This window comes from Heloderma suspectum, chromosome 3, assembly GCF_057233095.1.
Source record: "Heloderma suspectum isolate Gila_16-S chromosome 3, 16-S_ref, whole genome shotgun sequence".
Classification (NCBI taxonomy): Eukaryota; Metazoa; Chordata; class Lepidosauria; order Squamata; family Helodermatidae; genus Heloderma; species Heloderma suspectum.
The window spans coordinates 186,697,382-186,719,225 of record NC_139460.1 but is presented as its reverse complement, the minus strand read 5'-3'; the positions used below and the strand labels follow the sequence as shown (position 1 = coordinate 186,719,225).

Sequence of the window (21,844 nt, the reverse complement as noted above, 5' to 3'; positions counted from 1 at the left end):
AGTTAGTTAGCAAGGGATTTGGGTGGGCTTCAAATCAGGAAAGCTGTGGTGGTATGCAGTATAGATTATTCCCCAGCCCCAAATGGTTTGTACAGTCACAATATATACCAATGATGAAAGAATTACCTATCTAGACTGTGCATTATATTGAGGGAGTCATGCTGCTGGACGCTCAGAAATCATAATGAAAGAACATTCACCTCATTTATCTGTAAGCAACCAGTTGCTGTCATCTCAGCAGTACATCACAAGGCAATGGGGCAGCATGTCTGTCTGACATAATGGGCTTTTTCAGGGCTAACATATCTGTGTAGTGATAATAAATCCAGGTTGTGAATTAGATCAAAAGCTTGATTTTGTTTGTGATTGCAAGCTTGTGCCTACAATTGTTGTCTGTGTAGGAAATTCATCACATTTGAAGTAACTCTCAGTTTAATATTTCCAAGCTGGTACTTTCCAGATATTTTGGACTGCAGCTCCCATCGCTCTAACCATTGGCCATGCTGGGTAGGGCTGATTGGAGTTGTAGTCAAAAACATCTCAGGCCAATCTTAACAGAAATGCTTTGTGAAGTGATTTGGGCAAATCCACATTTCACAGAATCGAATTTGCTCTTTCCACGGTACACGCAGTGCTGTATTCCTCCGCTTTTATGGTGTATATGGGAAATGAAGCTGCATTAGGTGGGGTGGGGTGGGTGAGTCACACCGCAAGTAGAAATTAACATCAGCAATTGCGTAGGTGCAGGGCAGCCAATGAGTGGACGCTTGCTCCCCCTCCCTCACCTGTTCAACAAAGTGCGGTTCGACTTGCTTGCGAGTAGATATTAGTGACAAACCCCACATACATACACACACACACATTCATGAGGCGGGCAGGCAAGCAGGCAGCCACTGCCTCCTGGGGACTGAGCAGAATGAGCGGGAGCGCAAGAGGCACTGAGCGCAGAGAGTGCGGCGCCGGCAAGGAGGGAGAGCGACTAGCACGTTGTCTTTGATGTGTATTAACTGCCCAATCAACAGGCCTCCCCCCCCCTGCCAAACACAGGCTCAATGAAGTGCTTCTGAGTACATGTTCATGAAAATCATCCGCCCTGGCATCCACACTTTCTTAGCTGCGCAGCTTTGAATCAACAGGCATCCACTGTTTCCTAGCTGTGCTCCTTCGCAGCTGCACAGTTTCAAAACAGCAGGGCTGGCTCCCCCCGCCTCCGCAAGCTCAATGACTGTTTAAAGTGAGAGGCAGTGACTGAGCCCATGTTCACAAGAGCGCAGTTTCAAAGCAGCAGGGTTGCTCCTGTACTCATCAAAGTGAAACTGAAGGCAATGGGTTACTTCTGGGTAGACATGTTTACCCCTCTGCTCTCCCCACGCCCCTGCCCCACACTACTTTCCCTTCTGCCAGTCAGCTCCACTTCCACCAGCCCATGCCAAAGCCAGCTGAGGTCACACGGACTCCCAAACAGCACTGAAGCCATTGTGACAGGAAAATCTGACACAAAATGCATTTGAAAAAAACCTGGGTTTAAGGCAAGAAATGCTGGGCTAGCTATAGAGAGCAACGTGCATCATTTGACACTATCGACTTGGGGGTGGAGTAGAACCAGAGCAAAAGCCCCATGTAGATGGGGCCCTGGAGAGTACTAGGTTTAGGAAGGCTGGAATTAAGTAACTTTATTTTAAACTTAATTTCTCCTAGATGGAGTGATCAGACTGTCTTCCTTCTGCATTTGTACCTTTTTCCTTTTCTCTCACTCTGGGTAATATTCTTCGATCTCCCCAACTATGGATCCTTGGAGACCTCTTTGACTCCTCTCTTTCCTTTTATTCAAGATATTGCTGTTTCAAGCTTTTAAATGTCACTACAAAAACATTTTTTTTTGTCCCCTTCTGTTACGAAGGGTGCTTTTACATTAAAGAAACCTCCCGCAGTCCTCCCATTCTGGAGCCTTTCCACGCTCTCAGATGGTGACCACATGATTGCTAAGAGAGGAAGCTTTTAATTTTCAAGGTTCCATAGAACTCAATGAACAGCACCATCTAGTGTCTGTTTTAATCATGTTACATTCCAAGTTTAAAAAATGGTTCATTACTTCCGGATCTATTTGAGAGGGTATAACCAGGATCGTGTCTCCACGACAACGGAAGGAGAAGGGAGGAATGGCTTACCCATATTTTTCTAGGAGCCAGTTTTGGTCCAGGCAGGGCTCCACGCAGGTGTGCATTGTGCCATTCCAAGTCGCATCACATAACATACTTCCAGGTAGCGGGAAGGGGTTGGAGTGAACATCATCTGGCAGGGGCTGCTTAAACAATAAGAGAGGCTTCCCTCCCTTTCCCCCCTTTATCCTTTTCCCTGAATGTCCAGATGCACCTGCATTTCAGGAGCAAGCCTCATTGACCACAAGGGGAGTTACTTCCAAGTAGACACACATCTGCTTGTACTAGGAAAGGTGAGGAGGGGGGGAGAACATAGGGATGTGGAACCAGCCCTCTTTCTAACCATACCAATACTGTTCAGAATCTCTACAATGAAGCTGTGAAGTAGTTACTTCCTAAGGCAATAAACCAAACAACGGAGAACCAGAGCCTTGGGATCGCGCTGTAGAGCATTTAGGCAACTGTGCCATTTCAATTGAGGGGCATCTCTGTACATTCTGATATGGGCATTCAGGGGACAAGCCTCCCTGAGCACAATAGGAGTTACTTCCGAGTAGACACACATATGCTTGTGCTGTGAAAGTATGTGTGGGGGGAGGAGAACACAGGGATGGGAAACCAGCCCCCATCGATGCTGCACAGGATCTCTATAACAAAGGTGTGGTTACTTCCTAAGGCAATAAACCAAATAATGGAGAATCAGAGCCTTGAGATCACGCTGTAAAGCATTTAGGGAATTTCTGCTTTAAACACTGCTGTGTCAATTGAGGGGGATCTCTGTACATTCTGATGTGGGCATTTAGGGGACAAGCCTCATTGAGCACAATGGGAGTTACTTCTGAGTAGACACTAATTGCTTTGTGCAGGGACAGGAAACACACAGGAAACACCCCTTGACCGGGGTCATGGTGAAAGGCACACCCCTGGGCAGGGCTAGCATACCCCAGGTCAATGCGGGGGTTGGGGCACACAGCAACTATACCAGGGAGAACCCGACTTCAGGAAAAGAATCAGACTTCAAGCAGTCTCAGGAAATCCTGGTTTTCCCTGATGAGCTCCAGGGTGGCTTCTGGATGGCCACAACGTCATATATCCCTAACAACATGCAGTCAGCTCGGAGTAAATCGCTGGTGGAGACACACCCCCCCCCCCCAGAAATACCTCTGGATGTACCCTGGAGGTTAACGTCATCATGAAAAGGACCCACAAACTTCCATGAGTGAGCAATCTCAATAGCAGGATAAAAGCTCCATGTGAAGCAGCCCAAAGTCACTGTTTATTCCCTTATTCTTTCCTGGCTTGACTACCGGTTTGCCTCTTTCTTGGCTTCACCCTCTATCCTACTTTCTTAACTCCTCTACTGGTTGGGCTTTTTTCTGATCTCATTCTGCCTACATTTCTACTTTGTTTTACATTTTATAATTTAAAATATATTATTATTATTATTTATTGCATTTATATCCCGCCTTTTTTCCTCTTGCAAGGAACCCAAGGCAGCTTACATTAGCCTCCTCTCCATTTTCGCAACGACAACCCTGTGAGATAGGTTGGGCTGAGAGAAAGTCACCCAGTGAGCCTCCATGGCTGAGTGGGGACTAGAACCCGGATCTCCCGGCTCCCAGCCCAACACTCTCACCACTACACCACACTGGCTCCTTTAAACTGGCATATATGCTGCCTTTAAGGGTGAAAACCCTCTCAAGGCACATCATTAGTTTAACTCTCTTCACTAGCTTCTGTTTTCTTATCAGATCTCATTTAAGCCACTACTTCTTGCTTTTAAATCTCTTCGCTTTTTGGTTCCCTCTTATCTGTCTTCTGTTTCTTCCTCTTTATTTACCCACTTGTTATCTTAAATCAGCTGATACTTCTTGGCTAAATGTTGAGATTCCTTCTCTATTTCATATCTCCCCTTTCTCCCAGCTGTACAGATAAGGGAAAAGCACCATTTGCTTTTGATAGGACCCTTAGTGTATTCTATAATATCTCCCACAACTCTCCAAATGTTATTGTTTTCCTTCTCTTTATGAATTTCTTTGTTGGTGCAGACAGGCAGAAGTATTTTATGAAAGCTGAGATAGAGGGGAAGCTAATAGACTTTGTTTAAGGAACCAGGAACCTTTAACCTGGAGAAAAAGCTGCATAAAACTGCGGCCATAAAGGAATACCACTGCTTTTCCCTGTTTTGAGGACCCATCAATGCTTTTGTGACATCACATCAGCAGCCATTGTATCGGTTCTAACACTCAATTCAGACCTGCTTGCATGCTTAGCAACCCACAGCAAAGAAAAGGGGCACAGACTACCATTTTAAATCGGCATGGCATCTGAAGTCAAGGATTAATATGAATATAGAGATGAGCGAAAACCAGCACAGCTGGCAAACCCAACTGAGTGCCAGTGTAGAACTTGAGGAAGCAGGGACACAACATATTCTTAAAGATGTGGGACAAACAAAAGAAAGGACTCTTTGGGTCACATTTCTACACACATTCTCACTATCTAGTAAACATCTTGCAAACAGGGCCACAGGGAAGGATACAGCTGAACAGGACCTGAAGAGAACAAGGCAAGGGCCTGAGTAAGGCTGCAAATGAAGTAGTGGACAGATACAAGGGCCCCAGTGGAGAGAGGGGTGGGGGGAAGAAAGCAGATGCTAAGGAAAAGAAAATGGAGCAAATCCAGTTCTGGGGCTGATACTCATTCACCCCTCAACTACAGCCCATGTTTACTGCCACATTTCCATTCACATACCCAACTTTTGGTGGGTATATTAGTAGTGTCTAATAATGGCCTGTGAACTGGGGAATGAAAGGTACTTGGGTAGGATGAACCAGGTTTGAGGGTGCTGTAGAGCTGAAGCCAGGCATAGGATTCTGGTTAGCCCAGCCAACAAGACAACTGTGTAAAGCACAGAAACTCTTCAAGCTTTTCTACATGAGGCTTTTAACCTGCCATTTTACTGAGACTTCTGCTTTCGGATTCCTTGTGGGATTAAGCTTGGCTCCTTTACACATGCTTTTTTCCGGGAGGTTTCTTTCACTGCCTTTCTATATGTTCCATTACATAACCAGTAGGTGATGCTGCGGTATAGCAGAATTACACAAATACACCAAGATTTCATGCCGCCATTCACAGAAATACCAGACTTTCCTCGTTAAGAACACACACACGTTATAATGGTTTCAAAGCATGGGAGAGGCCCTGGAGGATGATGACATCATGTAAAGCACCCACAAACTGCCATGAGTAAGGATGCACAAGTGCACAATAAATGTCTCATGTAGAAAGGATTTTCATCCTTAGCTGGAGAAAGAAGAGTTTTGTGCCTTACTTTAGCTATATCCTGCATCACAATGTTGCAGTGTGGAGTGTTTATGGTCAATGTTCCAGTCAGTCAACCATGTCTTCCTCCACCACAGTACAATATTCCATCCACCCCACCTGCTTTTCCATTCCCCACCCCCACCCCCAGTCATTCTGTGGACACTGAGCCCACTCAGTTCTCATTGGGCTTTTGGATTTCCTCCCTAAATCCTAAGTATTTTTTTTAGGGCTTCTGCAAACTTTGAGGTTTTCTGGACCCTCTTGATGCCTCCCTCTTCTATGTGGATGGTGCTGTTTTGGCTACATAAGGACTTTGGGAACACGGGAATTATATGTTAGTGTGTATTATATAAATCTATGATGTGACCATACTTGTATACCATGTACAGTTCTGGTCACCCCACCTCAAAAAAGATGTTGTAGAACTGGAAAAGGTGTAGAAAAGAGCAGCCCAAATGACCAAGTGGCTGGAGCAACTCCCCTATGAGGAAAGGTTACAACATTTGGAGCTGTTTAGCTTAGAGAAAGGGTGAGTAAGTTGGGTAGGGAGAGAGAGACATGATAGAGGTATTTAAAATTATGCATGGTGTGGAGAAAGTGGATACTAGGATCTGGGGTTATCCAGGGAAGCTGAATGGTGGGAGAGTCAGGCAGATAAAAGGAAGTACTTCTTCAAACAGCACCTAGTTAAACTATAGAATTTGCTACCACAAGATGTAGTGATAGCCACCAATATCGACAGTTTTAAAAGGGGATTAGAGAAATCCATAGAGGTTAAGGCTAGTAGTCCTGATGGCTATATATTACCTCCAGTATCAGAGGCAGAATGCCTCTCTGTACTGGTTGCTGGGGAACATGAGCAGGAGGATACTGTTGCGCTCGTGTCCTGCTTGTGGGTTTCCCATTGGGGTACCTGGTTGTCCACAAAATGCTGAGCTAGAGAGGCCTTTTGTACAATTCAGCACAGCATAGTGTGTGCTCTGTAACACATCTGTCTTTGAATAGACTGGGAAATGCTTTAGAGTCCAAAGTACCTTTGGAATAGTTTAATTTAAAAACAAAACAAAAGACACCTTGCACATGTAAAGAGCATGCAGCTGCTCTAAGATTCTAACCTCTTATATTTGGCTCTCCATTAACTGTGACATCAGCCACGGAAAAATTGCTTTGGCTGCCAAAGTTCACTCATCTTTGGCTATATACAGAATGTATTTTTGCCATAGTGCATCAGCTACTCTTTACAGATAATATGTAAGGTTATGAACAGGGACAAAACTAATAGGACATGATCTAGCCAATATTAAGCACTTTTAGATCTCAGTCAGTTCAATGGAAATAATATAAGCACATGCTTAACTCTCCAGCAATCAATGAGACATCCAAGTTCTTAATTTTGCTGGATAATGCTCATAGTGTTTCTAGGAGATGAAAAATATTTATCTGAAGAAGCCATGAAGTCCAAAATAATGGTTATCTGTTTGATATAACATTTCAATATTTCAGTTCAAATTTAAGTATATCCCACCAATAGAAATCTACTGACTAGATTAAAATTGGATAAAGATTGAGAGCTTTTCTAGAAAAGGCTTTTATTGTGTACTCCCCATTTCTTACTCGTGGTAGTTTACGGGTGCTTTAGATGACATCCTCCTCCTGTGTCTCTCCCATGATTTCCAGCCACTTCTCCCATTTCTTTTTGAAGCAGGAAAATGTGGCATTCTTTGCAATTCCGAGACAAAACCGGCGGCGTCTGCCAGTGTAGTTGCGCCATCCCACTTTTTTTCCACAATGTGTTGGAAGGAGTGGTTATAAGGTCACCACTGATGATGCAGTAGGAGTGTTACATGACCATGCCTCCTTAGTTTTATCTTCAACTTGTTATTTCAGGTCCTTTACCATTGTGTTTTGAGTATCTGCGCATGAAAGAGGGGGAAGGAGCTATACCAGGGGAGGGGGATAATGTCAATTTCCCAGTGTATACCACCAGTCTCCACCTATTGATGGAAAACTTATATAGCAAAACATACTGAAAGACAGGAAAGGAAAAATAGGGTGTGTAGAGATCTTGTGTTAATCCTGCACAGATTCTGGAAAAAGAAGTTGCAGATTTAAAAACCTTGTCTACAAAAGCCCTAACGCTCTAATGTTTTTACTCCTGTGTCTAAACATACATAAATTCATGCACTCACCATGATAAAATGAAAGAAAATAGAACTCTCTCCTTCAGCCTTCATCACAAAACCTTTGCTTAAGCAGGAATACCTGCCAAGATGCCATCCACTGCAGTGAATTTCCACTGACATAGGTAGATCTTCACAGTTCACCCTGTACTATAAATAGTCCAGCCTTTGAGGTTGTTTGCTTGATTCCTGTACTGCAATGTTGCAGAATCTCTTGCTGATGTAAAGGATGGTTCATGTTATTCTGTAAAGGTTATTTATTCTTTATTTTCAATAGGGAATGAGGTTATTGTTCTCATACACCTCCCCTTCACAGCCATGAAGATGCAGTGTAGATGTTGGACAGGGCCCCTAGGAACCCCAATAACATGTTGGAAGGTATGGAAGATATTAGGTAGTCCACAACCATCTAGAAGACCTCTCCACGTGTCCTTGTATGACAAATAGTATAATTTGGCCATGATGTATTCCTTAATCCATGTGAGGATAATTTCAGGTGTTCATTTAATAAATCAAAGCTTTTGTTTTGGGTAGTTGCAACATGCTGTGATGTACATTAACTGCATGTGTCACTTTGGTAGTGGTCCCAAATACACCACCACTAAGAAGAATCTGCTATTTTTTGGTGGTGTGGTATGTTAAGCCAATATTGCACAGTAACAGATGCAGACATGGGCATAATTGCCTCTTATGTGCTAATGCCTACCTGGAACGAACAGTTTTGGTGCAGTATCACATTTGCAAAGCCCCACTAAAGTTCATGAGGGAACGTGGTGGATGAACTAGCTGGTCCTGCTATAGCGCAACTCCTATTAAATCCTTTGCTTATTCTGTTCCTACCCTGGATCCTTGCATTGTTCTAGTAAAATTTGTGGTGAGGGATAAGCCACAACTGGGGCTCCTCGTAGCTTTGTTGATAAATAACAGTCCTATAATTCCTCTGTCAAGGGACCCTTCCTTGGTGGCTTCACGTGATTGTGCCAATTCAAATTTACCCTTAGGCAAGATTTCCTGCTCATTTTCAGCTATTAGGGAAGAGAGAATGGTGACCCTACTGAAATCCTTTAAAATAATAGTTTCTTAGCAATTTAGCAATTGCCCAAGATGTAATCTTCTGTTGTGGCCACTTCATGGGCCCCATCTATACAGAGATAGTTTCTGAGGCAATTCCATTTGAATCTGGATTTTCATGTATTTGGGTTTGCTCCTCCGGCAGCACACATAGCCAGTGAAGCGGTGTACACATTTTTTAAAAAGCCGTTTTCACGGGGCAAACGGCACCTGAAACCACATTAGTTTTGGGGTGGGTGGGTGGAGTCCTGTGAGTAGGACTTAATGTTATCAACTGCATAGGTGTGGGGCAGCAAATGAGTGGAAGCTTGCTCCCTGCCCCTCTCCTTGCTTCCCTGCTCAGTGAAGTGCAATGGAAGACAATGAGTTACTTCTGAGTAGACATGCTTAGCCAACAGAGCGAGCAAACAGGGAGAGCAAACAGGAGTTGGCCAGGGGAGTTCAGCAGGGGAGGCCAAGGGGGAGGCCCCTAGCATTCTTTTAAAACATTTTTTACTTTATTTTTTCTTGTAACACACACTTCCATAGCAGTGGGACTGTGTTTTTAACCTCCAGTGAGTAGAGGACCAGGCAGAGGCTACTCTAGAACAACCAGAAAGCTAGACACAAAAAGGGAAAAGAGGCTATGGAAGGACAAGACTCTCCAGTGGTGGTGAGCTGCAAGGTGTGTGCAATGTTTGTTTTCTTGCCTGAGAACAACATGGCCTACACCTGCAACAAGTGCAAGTTGATCACTCTGCTGGAAGAAAAAGTAAGAGGACTGGAGTGGTGACTGTCGACCCTCCAGGGAATAAGAGAACATGAAGAGTTCTTGGACAGAATGGTGGAACTACAGCAGCAAAGTGAAGAACAGAAGCTTGAAGAGCAACAGCAAGCTGAGGCAGAAGAGGGAAATGCTGAGGTGAGGAAAAATGCATTAGCAGGTACTCCTTGGAAAAGGGTGACAGGAGGAGAAGAACTAGAAGCCATTCTACACCAGTGGAAGCATTGGAACTATGGAACCGTTTTCAGGTACTTGAGGATGAGACTGGAGGACAGCCTGCAGAGGAAAAATTACAGGGGAACCTGCATGAGAGCGAGCAAGAGGCTGAAGGTCAGTCAAGCAGAGGTGATGAAACCAAGGCCTACATTAACAAGAAGAGAAGAGTAGTAGTAGTGGGAGACTCCTTGCTGCGTGGGATCGAAACCCAAGTATGTTGTGAAGACCCGTGGACTTGACAGGTATGCTGTCTCCTGGGAGGACGGATTAGTGACGTGACTGAAGGGTTGCCTGCACTCATAAAGCCCACTGACAGGTATCCCTTTCTTCTCATCCATGTGGGAACAAATGATACCGCCAAGCGGAGCTATGAAGAAATCATGTCAGACTTTGAAGCTTTGGGAAGGAAACTCAAGAACTTTGGGGCCCAGATAGTTTTCTCATCCATCCTTCCAATAGTTAGAAGAGGGATAGAAAGGGAACAAAAAATACTCCAGGTGAATGACTGGCTAAGAAGGTTGTGCCAGCGTGAGATATTTGGATTCTGGGACCACAGGCTATACTTTCTGGAAGATGGGCTGTTGGCAAGGGACGGGTTGCACCTCGCAAAGGCTGGGAAGAATGTGTTTGCCCACAGCATGAAGAACTTCATCAGGGGGGCTTTAAACTGAATCCTGCGGGGAAGGGAGGCGCAAAGTTGGGGGTAACAATGGACAAAAGCTCATGCACCACAAAGGAGAGAACAGCTCTAATAGCACCCAATAATAGTCTTCACAAATATGTAGGAAGAAAGCCAGACTATGAGCACATGGTCTTCCATGTCTATATACTAATGCTCAGAGTATGGGAAACAAACAGAACAAACTTGAACTCTTAATACAGGAGGGAAATTATGACTTGATAGGTGTTACTGAGATTTGATGGGATGACTCCCATGACTGGAATACAGCAATTGAAGGATATAACTTATTCAAAAAGAACAGGAGGAACAGAAAGGGAGGTGGGTTTGCACTATATGTTAAAAATACGTATTTCTTCAAAGAAATACAGGAGGATGAGCTTGGTAGCCCCATCGAAAGCATCTGGATTAAAATAAATGGAGCAAAGCATAAAAGGAACCTGGTGGTTGGAGTCTACTACCGGCCACCCAATCAAGGAGTAGACGAGGATGAAACTTTTGAAAAGCAAATAGCCAATGTTTCAAGGAAGCATGATGTAGTAGTAATGGGGGACTTCAATTTCCCTGATATTTGTTGGGAAGCAAATTTTTCCAAACATGGCCCCTCCAGGAAATCCCTGACTTGTGTGGCGGATAACTTTCTCCTACAGAAAGTAGAGAAAGGAACTAGAGGATCGGCTATCCTTGACCTGATCCTAGTGGACCAACAGAGGTGACTTAGTGGATAAAGTAGCACTTACAGGAACTCTGGGGGAAAGCAACCATGTTGTACTTGAGTTCTTGGAAGCAAAAGCCGAGTGTAGCCAAACACATACCCTGGATTTTAGGAAAGCTGATTTTAATAAACTCAGAACAATGATCAGTAAGATCCCATGGCAAGTGACTCTAATGAGAAAAGGAGTCCAAGATGGGTGGGAGTTTTTAAATAAGGAAATTCTAAAGGCACAATTACAAACCATTCCAACAAGAAGAAAAGGTGGAAGACAACAGAAGAAGCCAGTGTGGCTTCACAAAAAGCTTAGAGATGACCTGAAAACAAAAAAGGACACATATAGGAAGTAGAAGGGAGGCCAAGCAACAAAGGAAGAGTACAGGCAGGTAGCACAGAATTGCAGGGATGGCGTCAGGAAGGCTAAAGCTGAGAATGAGCTGAGGTTAGCGAGGGATGCTAAAAGCAACAAAAAGGCTTTCTTCAGCTATGTGCATAGCAAAAGACAGAGGAAAGAAAGGGTGGTTCAACTATTAAATAAGGATGGCAAAATGATAACAGATGACAAGGAAAAGGCAGAAGTGCTCAATTCCTATTTTGGCTCAGTCTTCTCCCAAAAGAGGATCTATGACTCCCCTGGCAAAGGCGAAGTACAGGCTGAAGGGGCAGGATTGCAGCTTGAGATGGATAGGCATATGGTCAAGGAACACCTAATTACTTTGAATGAGTTCAAATCTCCAGGGCCAGATGAACTGCATGCTAGAGTAATAAAGGAACTGGCAGAAGAACTCTCAGAACCGCTGCCTATTATCTTTGAGAAATCATGGAAGATGGGTGAAGTGCCAGATGACTGGAGGAGGGCTAATGTTGTCCCTATCTTCAACAAGGACAGAAAAGAGGAACCTGGGAATTACAGACCAGTCAATCCTGACTGTTAGAGCAATACGACAATGGAACCAATTCCCTAGGGAGATAGTGGGCTCTCCCACACTGGAGGCATTCAAGATGAGGCTGGACAGCCATCTGTCAGGGATGCTCTGACTTGGATTCCTGCATTGAGCAGGGGGTTGGACTCTGTCTTGTAGGCCCCTTCCTGTCAAGGGCTCCTTGGAGGCCTCTCTCAGTCTAATCCAGTAGCCAGGTCCAGACACAGACAACGGGATTCCTTTCAAAGCTTTATTCTTCTTTTACAACTTAACAACTATACCGTTTGCAACTAGATCTGAGCAGCACAGTACCTATGCCCTAAGTTGGAACAGTTGGTCCCCGCTTGAAAGGGAATTACTGGCAGACCCCTGAACTTAAGGACTAGGGAGAGTCCCTCCCCTTTTCCCTTGGATCCTCTGGGCGCAGCCGTTGTTTGTGCGCCAACCGGGCACTACACCTCCTTTCCGCGCCCTCCATCTGGCGCCGCTCTCTGCGTCTGCGTCATGCGTCCACCAAGTCTGCTATCCACGCTCCGTTACTCCCTGGACTGCTATCTAAGCTAGGAATGTTGGTGGGAGGAATCTCCGTCAGCTGTTGGCCCTGGGAAAGAGGAGCACGCTCCCCGCCCAGGAGCGACTGCTCTTCCTCAGAATCAGAACTACTCTGGGATTCTATGGGCTCAGTGTCTACCCTGACACTTCCAACCCTACTGTTCTATGATTTTATGAACACCTCTCCTCGTGTCCACCCTTTCATGATGCAACTTTCCCTTTTGCCTATCAGCGCTGCTCCTCCAGTCCATGTCAGAGCCAACTGAGTTCACACAGACTCCCAAACCGCACTGAAGCCAACGCAATGGGAAAATTGCGAAAAAGTGGCTTTTCAGGCAGAAAAATCCGTGCTTGTTGTGGAGTGGGGGTAACGTCATCTGCCACGATCATCTGTGAGGCACAGTAGAACCAGAGTACATTCCCCCGTGTAGATGGGGCCCTGATGTTTTTAGAACAAAGAAAACAATCCTCTTCTTAACTCCAATAGGTTTATTACTAAGGGCCTTTCTAGGTGGATGAGAGTAGTCATGTTTTTTTTTTATTCACATGTCCGCCCCATTCATGGCTAAAGCAATGTGTATGTGTCTAATTTTAATATCAAAATGTGTACACAGGTGAGGAGAACTGAATCATCCCTACCACCACATTACATTGCTGCACTCAGTGGCTTGAAGCATTTTTCTCCCCAGCTGGGCTTATTTCTGGTATTGGAGCCAGGCTGTGAGAAAAGGGTCTGCACCAACAAAGCATAGGAAAATAAGGTGGGAGAGGGGAAAGTTCATCTCCCCTCAACAGTGCACATAGTTCGCTATTAGAATTAGATCCTCTCCCCTACCCTGACATTAGATGTGAACAGGACAGGCATGTCAGGTGTGAAGAGAAAAATATATCTACTGTGTCTTATGACACAGTGCAAGTGTTAATTTTGTGTAAGTACACTGGTTGGAACCTGATGAATGACCCATGTAGTTTCTAGAAAATGAAACTGGTGTTGCACTTTACAAATGACAGTGTCAGAGAAACGTAATGCGTGAAACATTTATAAGTGCCAGGAAATATCACCGTGCATTGTACATAATGCCTTTGTACTCAGCAGCTTGAAGAGTCCCCTTTCCTGCTTATAAGTATGGTAACATTTGTGGTGAGGGACAAGTTTTCTTATTTTAAACCACAGCTATGGGAGGAGGATGGGCAGTGGAACAAGTGTTTGACAGTTGACAATGTCCATCACACTGTTCAGTGATGAAGCTTGTGGGGTAAAAATAGAGAGAGTTACCTCATGGCTTTCAGCAGCAATGCCAAGGAGACAAAAGGGAGGCTTTAAAAGGCCAGTGGAGTTGCAATCAAAGGGCTTGGGCTCTTTTAAGGTTTTGGTTCTGCTCCAGAAGGGAGCTATTCCACTTCTCTCTTTCTCTTTATGGAGTGCTGTGAGTTAAAAAGGGTACGTGACATGCTCGTCTCTCCAGGACTGGATGCTGCTTTCAAGAGCTTGGACCAACCATATGCAGGTACCAATTTCGTTCCTGTGCCAACTTTAGCAAGGTTCTTCACAAAAACTTTTCCCCTTTCCACCAGCTTATAGGGCTTTGTGTTGTTTTTGGATGGGTTGTATCCTGGGGAAGGAATCTGAATTGCCAGAGGAAAAGAATGGCTTTTTAGATTTTGAAGTGGGATGAGGAGAGTCAAGAATGAAAATTTGAAGGAGCTTTAAGCCTTCTACATGTTGTACAGCACCTAGTTGCCTTAGGTGCTCAAGCAATTATAATGATCAATCCATATTTAAAGACTGCCAATGAAAATGCTTGGTGGTAGATTCAGGACCAACAAAAGAAATTACATCTTCAAAAATGCACAATTAACTTAAGTAATACTACAAAATGCCATTTGGATCGCTCTAAAAGCGAATTAGACAAATTCATAGAGGACAGGTCTATCAGCAACTATCAGCCATGATGGCTAAAGGGGGCCTCCATGTTCAGAGGCAGTCAGCCTCTGAATACCAGTTGCTGGGTGGGGGTCGAGGGAATACATTGGGGGAGACCTGTTGCCTTCCTGAGGCTTCCTGGAAGCATCTGGCTGGCAGGATACTGAACTAGATGTATCTTTGGCTGGATCTTATGTTGTTATTAAAAGTAGAAGATTTCGGATTTATTGGAATTTCGGCTATTGTCTCTCCTCTCCATCCTATTTTCCATGATGATGATTGCTTTTGTTGTTATTACTGTTGTGTAATTATAAAAGGAGGCAAAAGTGGGTTGGTCTTCCAACCCTTCTTTCTTTAATTTCTTATACTGGAGCACAACAGTGACTGAAGAGTTTTATTATGAGTCACAAGCCTGAGGAAGATGTAACTACAGCTTGAACCTTTTCATACCTTACCTGAGTTTTGAATTCTGTTTTCCTTTATTCCCTTGGTGCCCATCTGTTTAAACTGCAAGGGGTCTGCTGCATTTATTGCCAGTGCTGGACACTATCCTGCCCTAATAATCAAAGGGAGGGCAAGTTAACAATAAAAGCTCTTAAACAGCAAGCGTTACTAGCCTGTGGCCCGTGTGGCATTGCACATCCATGCTGGTGAGGGTTCAGCTCTTACTTGATAAGAGTATTTTAACAACATATAAGGAGCCCTGTTGGTACCTTCAGAACTTCCCATTCCTCTGGATTTGTATGTCAATTGTCTGACCATCACTGTGCTTCAGAGTGGAACCGATAACACTGTATCTAAGTGGCTGTGACTCTAAAGTGGATTGTGGGGAAGACCCTGCAGGGCCAGGAGGGTCCTTCTTTCAAGCCACGGATAGACCTTTGATAAGTTGAACCAAATCTCCATGAAAACTTGAAGGTTTCTGTGATTTGGGGCTGTGATTTTAATGCACTAATTTTGAAGTACTTTAGTCATATGGGTAGCCAAGTGGGGATCCTCAATGGAGGGGAAACCAAGAAGCTTCTCTTTGTGATTCCAGACATCTAGGGAAAAGGTGAGAGTGCTCTAAGAGCATTTTCATACATGGCACTAAAAACATGTTTAATGCTCATACTTTTTTTGTAGCCTATGAAAACTCTTCATGCAGGAGGGAACTGAAAAGAGAAACTGAAAGTATATGGCAGTGAATGTAGGTTTTACATTTACGATAAGAACCAATTTAAAACAAAAAGCCAATTTAAGTCCCGTAGTTATCTTAATGCATTGATTGAAACGCCAAGAAAAACCCATTGGAGATATTATTCTTTGCTTTTATTTTAAATGGTTCTTATCATCAGGATAGCTCCTCAGATTCTAGAGACTATTTTATGAGCAGAATAATAGATGACAGCCTTGATTGGAATTGGCAGGAATTCTTTTGTTTTTTGAGAGAAGAAATGTCTTTGAAGTTTTGGGAATCATGTATTTTCAAAGGGCGTCCATGTGCCCCGTCCTTGCAGCTTGCCCTTAGATTCTTCTTGTCTGCTGACATCTCCCTGCCTCTCAATTTATCTCAGCACACTCAGGCCTGTTCAGCATATGCAGTAGGATGCGGCTGTTGGAAAGACTGTACTATTTCAGGCTGAAGGTGGCCAATCACATTTCTGAATGTTTTCTTACATTTTTTAAAAATGCAATCAACAATCTGTAAATGGAAAACTAACACTGCATAGCACAGCAAGGGGCTAGTTTTATACCCCCCCCCCAGTTTCTTTTGTGTTCTGTTATAATGTAGGGGTGCATTCCAAAATGATACCCCCACGTGGAAATTAAAATATACATTCTGTTCACCTCTGCATGTGTGGACCAGGCCTTAGTCCCATTAAACTGCCTTATTATGGCTACCACAGATAGTGGGAAATTATTACCTTGAATATTTTTAACCACCAGAGCACTGCTGACTTGCCCATTAATGAAGGCTCTGAGGAGGCTATAGCAAAAGATTTTTCTTAGACACTTGTATTCCTGCATTCCCTCATTAGCTGAATGCCTGGTACAGCACTGGGGATAGTTAATAGGAGGGCCAAGTACATTTGCATTGATGGGGGCTCTTGTGTCCTGTGAACACCAGAGAAGGATCAGATAATGCATACCAGGCTTTCCAACCAGATTCTCTGCAGAACCCTGACTGTGCTTCTTCTTGTTCCTTGCAGAGCTTCATCGCAGTGAGAGCATGCAGGAAAAAAATGTGAAAGAAGCCAAAACCAAATGCCGAACCATTGCATCCCTGCTGACAGATGCACCCAACCCCCATTCCAAGGGTGTTCTGATGTTCAAAAAGCGCAGGCAGAGGGCTAAGAAGTACACTCTAGTCAGTTTTGGAAGCGTTGACAAAGACCGTTGCTATGATGAAGAGGACGGTGTCTTCCCAACCAGCGAGTCTGAGTTTGATGAGGAAGGCTTCTCCGATGCCCGGAGCTTAACCAATCACTCAGACTGGGACAATACCTACCTCGATATTGAGAAGCCCAAGGAACATCCTGCACATGGGCAGGCCCAGCCTCAGCAAGGCCTCAGTGAAGCCTCAAGCAGGGGAGCACAGTTGTTTGAGCAGCAGAGGCAGAAAGCTGGTAAACATGGTTTGGAGAAAGTCCCTTCACAGAAGTCAGAGGAACAGTCCCCAGCCTCAGCCATCCTGCTGACACACAGTGTGGTGAGTAACGAGCCGTCTACTCCACAGAAAGCAGAAAAGTCTCCACTGAGTGTCCATTTAGAATCTGTGCAGGTTTCTAGCCAGCTGCCATCATCTAGGCCTGCTCAGCTCCAGTCTCCGTCTGGCATCTGTGGAGGAGGAGGTGCCCAAATCTCTCCAAGTGACACAGGCATCTTCAACAGATCTGCCCGGCCGTTCACTCCTGGTTTTTCTGGACAGCACCCTGTGACTTCCTCTGTTGTGTTCAGACCATCAAAGCCAAGGAAAAGCAGTGAGAGTCTAGGTGGGCAGAGAACAGCTCTGCCTCCCTTCTCCCCTTCTTCTCCAGGGACCACTGTGATTCCTCCCACTCCATCAGCAATGCAGCCTAATGGCCCAGCAAGCACCTCTGTGTCTCTATATATCCCAACCACCCCTGCATCAGTGCAGCCAACAGGAGAGGCTAAGCCACCTTCCAACACAGCCAGAACCTCCATGACTTCCATATACCTATCAACACCCACTAAGCCAGCTGCAGGTGCAGTCACTGCTACATCCCCACCATTATTGTCCTTACAAGCCCAAGAGGCAACCTCTTCCACTCTGTATATCAGCCCAGTCTCAGAGCCTCTCAATCTGCCCCCCATCCAGCCCTTCACCACTATTGTACCAGCTATTTCACGGCCTGCTTCTGAGCCCTTTGCCTCCAGGGAGGAGAGGATTGCAGTTCCAGCTCCCAGAACAGGCATTTTGCAGGAGGCCCGTCGACGAAGCAGTAAGAAGCCTATGTTCAAGTCTGTGGAGGAGAAGAAAAAGAATTCCCCTAACCCAGAGTTATTATCTCTTGTGCAGAACCTGGATGAAAAGCCCAAAGGAGACCACCACGGGGCAGGCTTCGAGTCTGGGCCTGAGGAAGACCTCCTCAGTCTGGGAGCCGAGGCCTGCAACTTCATGCAGTTCTCAGCCCGGAAGTTCAAGACCCCGCCTCCAGTAGCTCCCAAGCCCCAACAGGCAAAGGCCCCTGGCGGACTGGTGAATGGCTCGTCTCCAGCACATGACCTGTCCCATTTAAAGGGGAAAGGGGCAGAGCTTTTTGCTAAGCGACAGAGCCGCATGGACAAGTTTGTGGTGGAGGCACCACAGACAGCAGCCCCAAAGCCCAGAACCCCGTCCCCAGCGCCTTCCCTGCCCTCTTCTTGGAAGTACTCCCCAAATATCCGCGCTCCACCCCCCATAGCTTACAACCCCCTGCATTCCCCCTTTTATCCCCTGGGAGCCAGCAAATCTCAGGCCAGCAAGGCAGAGAGCAAAGTGAAAAAGGCACCTAGTCAGAAATCAGGGATCAAGGCGATCGACTTCATGAGGCACCAGCCATACCAGCTAAATTCCGCCATGTTCTGTTTTGGGGAGACTTTGAGCTCTGGTGCCCAGGCCTCCCCCAGTCAGGCAACCCAACAGTCCAGCTTGTCTTTCACCCCAGCCAAACAAGCACCCGTGAAAACAGTCAGGACCTATGAGATCCGCCGTTTCTCCACACCAGCCCCAGTGCCAGCTTCAGGCAGCCTGGCCCCAACTGTTCTGGCTCCCCGCTCTGCCACCACATTGGATGAACCTGTGTGGAGAACAGAAATGACCTCCACTTCTGCACCTGCCTCCCCTGGGCCCTTTCAGGTGGCTCTGCCCCAATATCAAAGCTCCCCTGAGCTCAGTGAGCTATACAGAGGGGCTTCCCCAAGCCGGCCCTCCTCATCGTCCAGTTTCCAGGTAGCCAGGCCCAGGTTCTCAGCAGCCCAAACAGGAATGCAGGCACATGTTTGGAGACCAGGCTCTGGTCACTAATGAAAGAAGATTTGCTCTTCCCTGTCCCTATCACAGGGCCTCTTCACACATTACATTTTTTAGGTGCGCACTTAAGATTTTGTTTAAGTGTGCATCTAAAATTCTAAAGTGTGTATGCAACAAACAATTTGAAAACATTTGTATCTTACAAGTGTACACCCATCAGAGAGCTAGGATTCTTTGCAGGTCATTGCTGAGTGTCCACTTGATGGCAAACCCAGGTTCATGTCTATGTAATGTGTGAAATGACCCACAGGCAGAAGCCAGGTGTTTGAACAAAATATTATCACCACCCCCTTCCATTTAGACTAAGTAAATCAGGACAGTGAAGCCAAATGGGAGGCAAACCGCCTTCCTTCCTGAATCCCTGATCCCTCCATTTTGCAGAGGAATTGCAGCATTTCCAAGAGATTTAACAGGTTAGAGGAGGGGTGCTTCCTGATGGAGGGCTCCCAACACTACCAATCAAAAGACATGGTACAGCTGTTCTGTTTCCCTCCTTAACAAAACGTTTGCAGTAAGAAAAAAGACAGAAGGAACAGTGGGGGGGAAAAGGAGGGCTACATCATGGTCTGGACCCCCTGTAAAATTCTGTGAATGAGAGGCAGGATGATTTCAGGATAAAAGCCTCATATGGAAGCACTGCAAGAAAGAAGTAGTGAAGATGTTTTGTCATTTGCATAACAGAATAAGGCCAAAGATTCACAATCACGCCGAGAACAACACTACCATGCAGCATAAGTCACTTCATTTTATCTCTAAAGTTCTTTAGAAACAACAGCCTGCTGCCCCTACCCACTCCTGCTTAAACCTGCTGCAGTATAGGCATAGAATCATAGAACAGTAGGGTTGCCATCGAGTCCAACCCCCTGCTCAGTGCAGGAATCCAAGTGAAGAGTAGTAGCATGGTAGTGAAGAGCCGGCAACCCTTGAAAGAAAAAGTAGCAGAGACAGGGATGAAGCCTCAAAGCCCCAATTGCCCCTCCACATCTGCCTACTATAACCCACTAGTTCATCCCAACTTGGTGTCCTCCAGATGTGCTGGACTACAACTCTCAGCATTCCTGGCCCTTGGCCATACTGGCTGGGGCTGATGGGAGTTGAAATCAAAAACATCTGGAGGGCAGCCAGGTTGGAGAAAGCTGCACTGGTTCATGGTTTGCGCCACTGGCTTTCAAACAGGGCTTTCTTGGAAGTTAGCTGTGGCTTCCTCTGTGAGGTGGTCAATAATGGAGGGCACATTTCTCTGAAGGACAGCTGTCTCACCACTGCTGCAATGTAAACTGTGGGGGAATTGTGGATGCATTCACAGGTGTGCTTTCAGCTCACACTGGATGTTTGCAAGGCCCGGCAGACCTAGCCTTTGGCTGGCATTAACTGAGGGCAGAGCTACACCAGGTATTCTAAAGCCCATGTTTGCCAAGGCCTGGGGCAGGAGTGGGTGCATGTGGAACGTTGTGTTTTGCAGTTGCATGCAAGAATTGGGAGCCATTCCCTCATTGTTTCCACTTCATGTTAGTGCCCCCACATTATGAGGTGAATATGGGGCTCCCATACTTGAAGACCATGTCCCAGAATTTCCTATCATGCATGGTTTCTTCAACAGAGAAGTCTGGTAAAAAAATTTGGAAGCCACTGGTTTACTCAAAGGCATGCACAATTCTGTATGTAATTAAATGAGACAGGAGCCACAGATTGCTTTTCAGATGGGTAAAGTTTCCTGCGCCTCCTTCCTCAGAGCAGCAGCACAAGAGACTAGGCATGACCGCTAGGGCCAAGAAGCAGCAAGATGTAAGAATCAGAGATGGAAGAGGCACTATATATCAAGCTGCTGAAGCCCCTGTCATTCAAATATAGCCAGGAGACAATTAGCTTCTACTTCTTCTTATGGCAGGAGGAAAATTGATTCTGCAATTTCCATTTGCAAGAGAACCACTAACACAGGGTAAGTCTTCTCACGACCTCTCCCTGCTCAACAGGCATTTTCCACAGGACAGAAATGCAGGAATCTTTTGTGGAGGCATCAGAGAAAGAGAGACTGGATGCTTAGAGAACCTTCACATGAAATGACAACCAAGCGTGGACTAGTGAATTTTGGAATGCAAGGGGTGGCATTAATATCTTGCTAGAACAGGTCACTGTAAGGAAGAGGGATGTATGAGCAAGTGCATGAATTACTTTGAAAACGTGGGGGCAGGATTTGCATTCACACCTCAGTTACTTGGTTCAACCTCTGGCAAGTCACGCTGGCCACCAGTGCGTGGCAGTGGTAATGCAGGGCATGGCGACTGGCTGGGGAGGAGGAACGGCTAGGAATGTTACCTCCACTGAAAGCTGCGGTAATGGTGCCTGAGTGAGGATAGAACAGGCAGGCATGGATTGCTGGAAGAAGAGTACAAGTGGAGAGAGAGAACTCCAGGTGCTGAGAAAAGATGTATTTTGCATTTTAGAAAATCCTTCCTCAGGGGCACTATAGACCTCACATATAGAATGGAATCAGAAAAAGAAAATGAAATGTGAGAAATCTTTTTTCAGCATCTAGAGGTTTCTCCTTCAGTTTTTTCTGTTTGTGGTGCTATCGGGGGGGGGGGCAGTGTTTGCTGAAAGAAGAACCACTCTGAATGTGCTCAGGGTTTCCTCAGAAGCAGGTGATGGCTATGCAAGAAAATATAGTGTTAAGCCCTGTGATAGCTTTTGCTTTCTCTCAGCATAACTTGAAGTGTCTTGAATATGGCCTCTTTACTAGGAGCTCATATGCGCAAGAGGAAAAAAACACTCTGTAAAATATTAAGTAAATCCATTCCCTGTCCCAACAATATTTACTGATC

The 21,844-nt window shown here is 45.4% G+C and overlaps 1 protein-coding gene across 1 annotated transcript in view; it reads left to right on the top strand.

Moving 5' to 3' along the window:
• The window catches only part of SYNPO2L (synaptopodin 2 like), a 78,284-nt gene extending 59,268 nt beyond the window's left edge, over positions 1–19,016 (top strand). Inside the window, exon 4 of the mRNA XM_084841405.1 lies at positions 16,699–19,016. Within this exon, the coding sequence (XP_084697531.1) occupies positions 16,699–19,016 (2,318 nt within the window). The remainder of the gene's footprint in view (positions 1–16,698) is intronic.
• Positions 19,017–21,844: the final 2,828 nt, after the last annotated feature.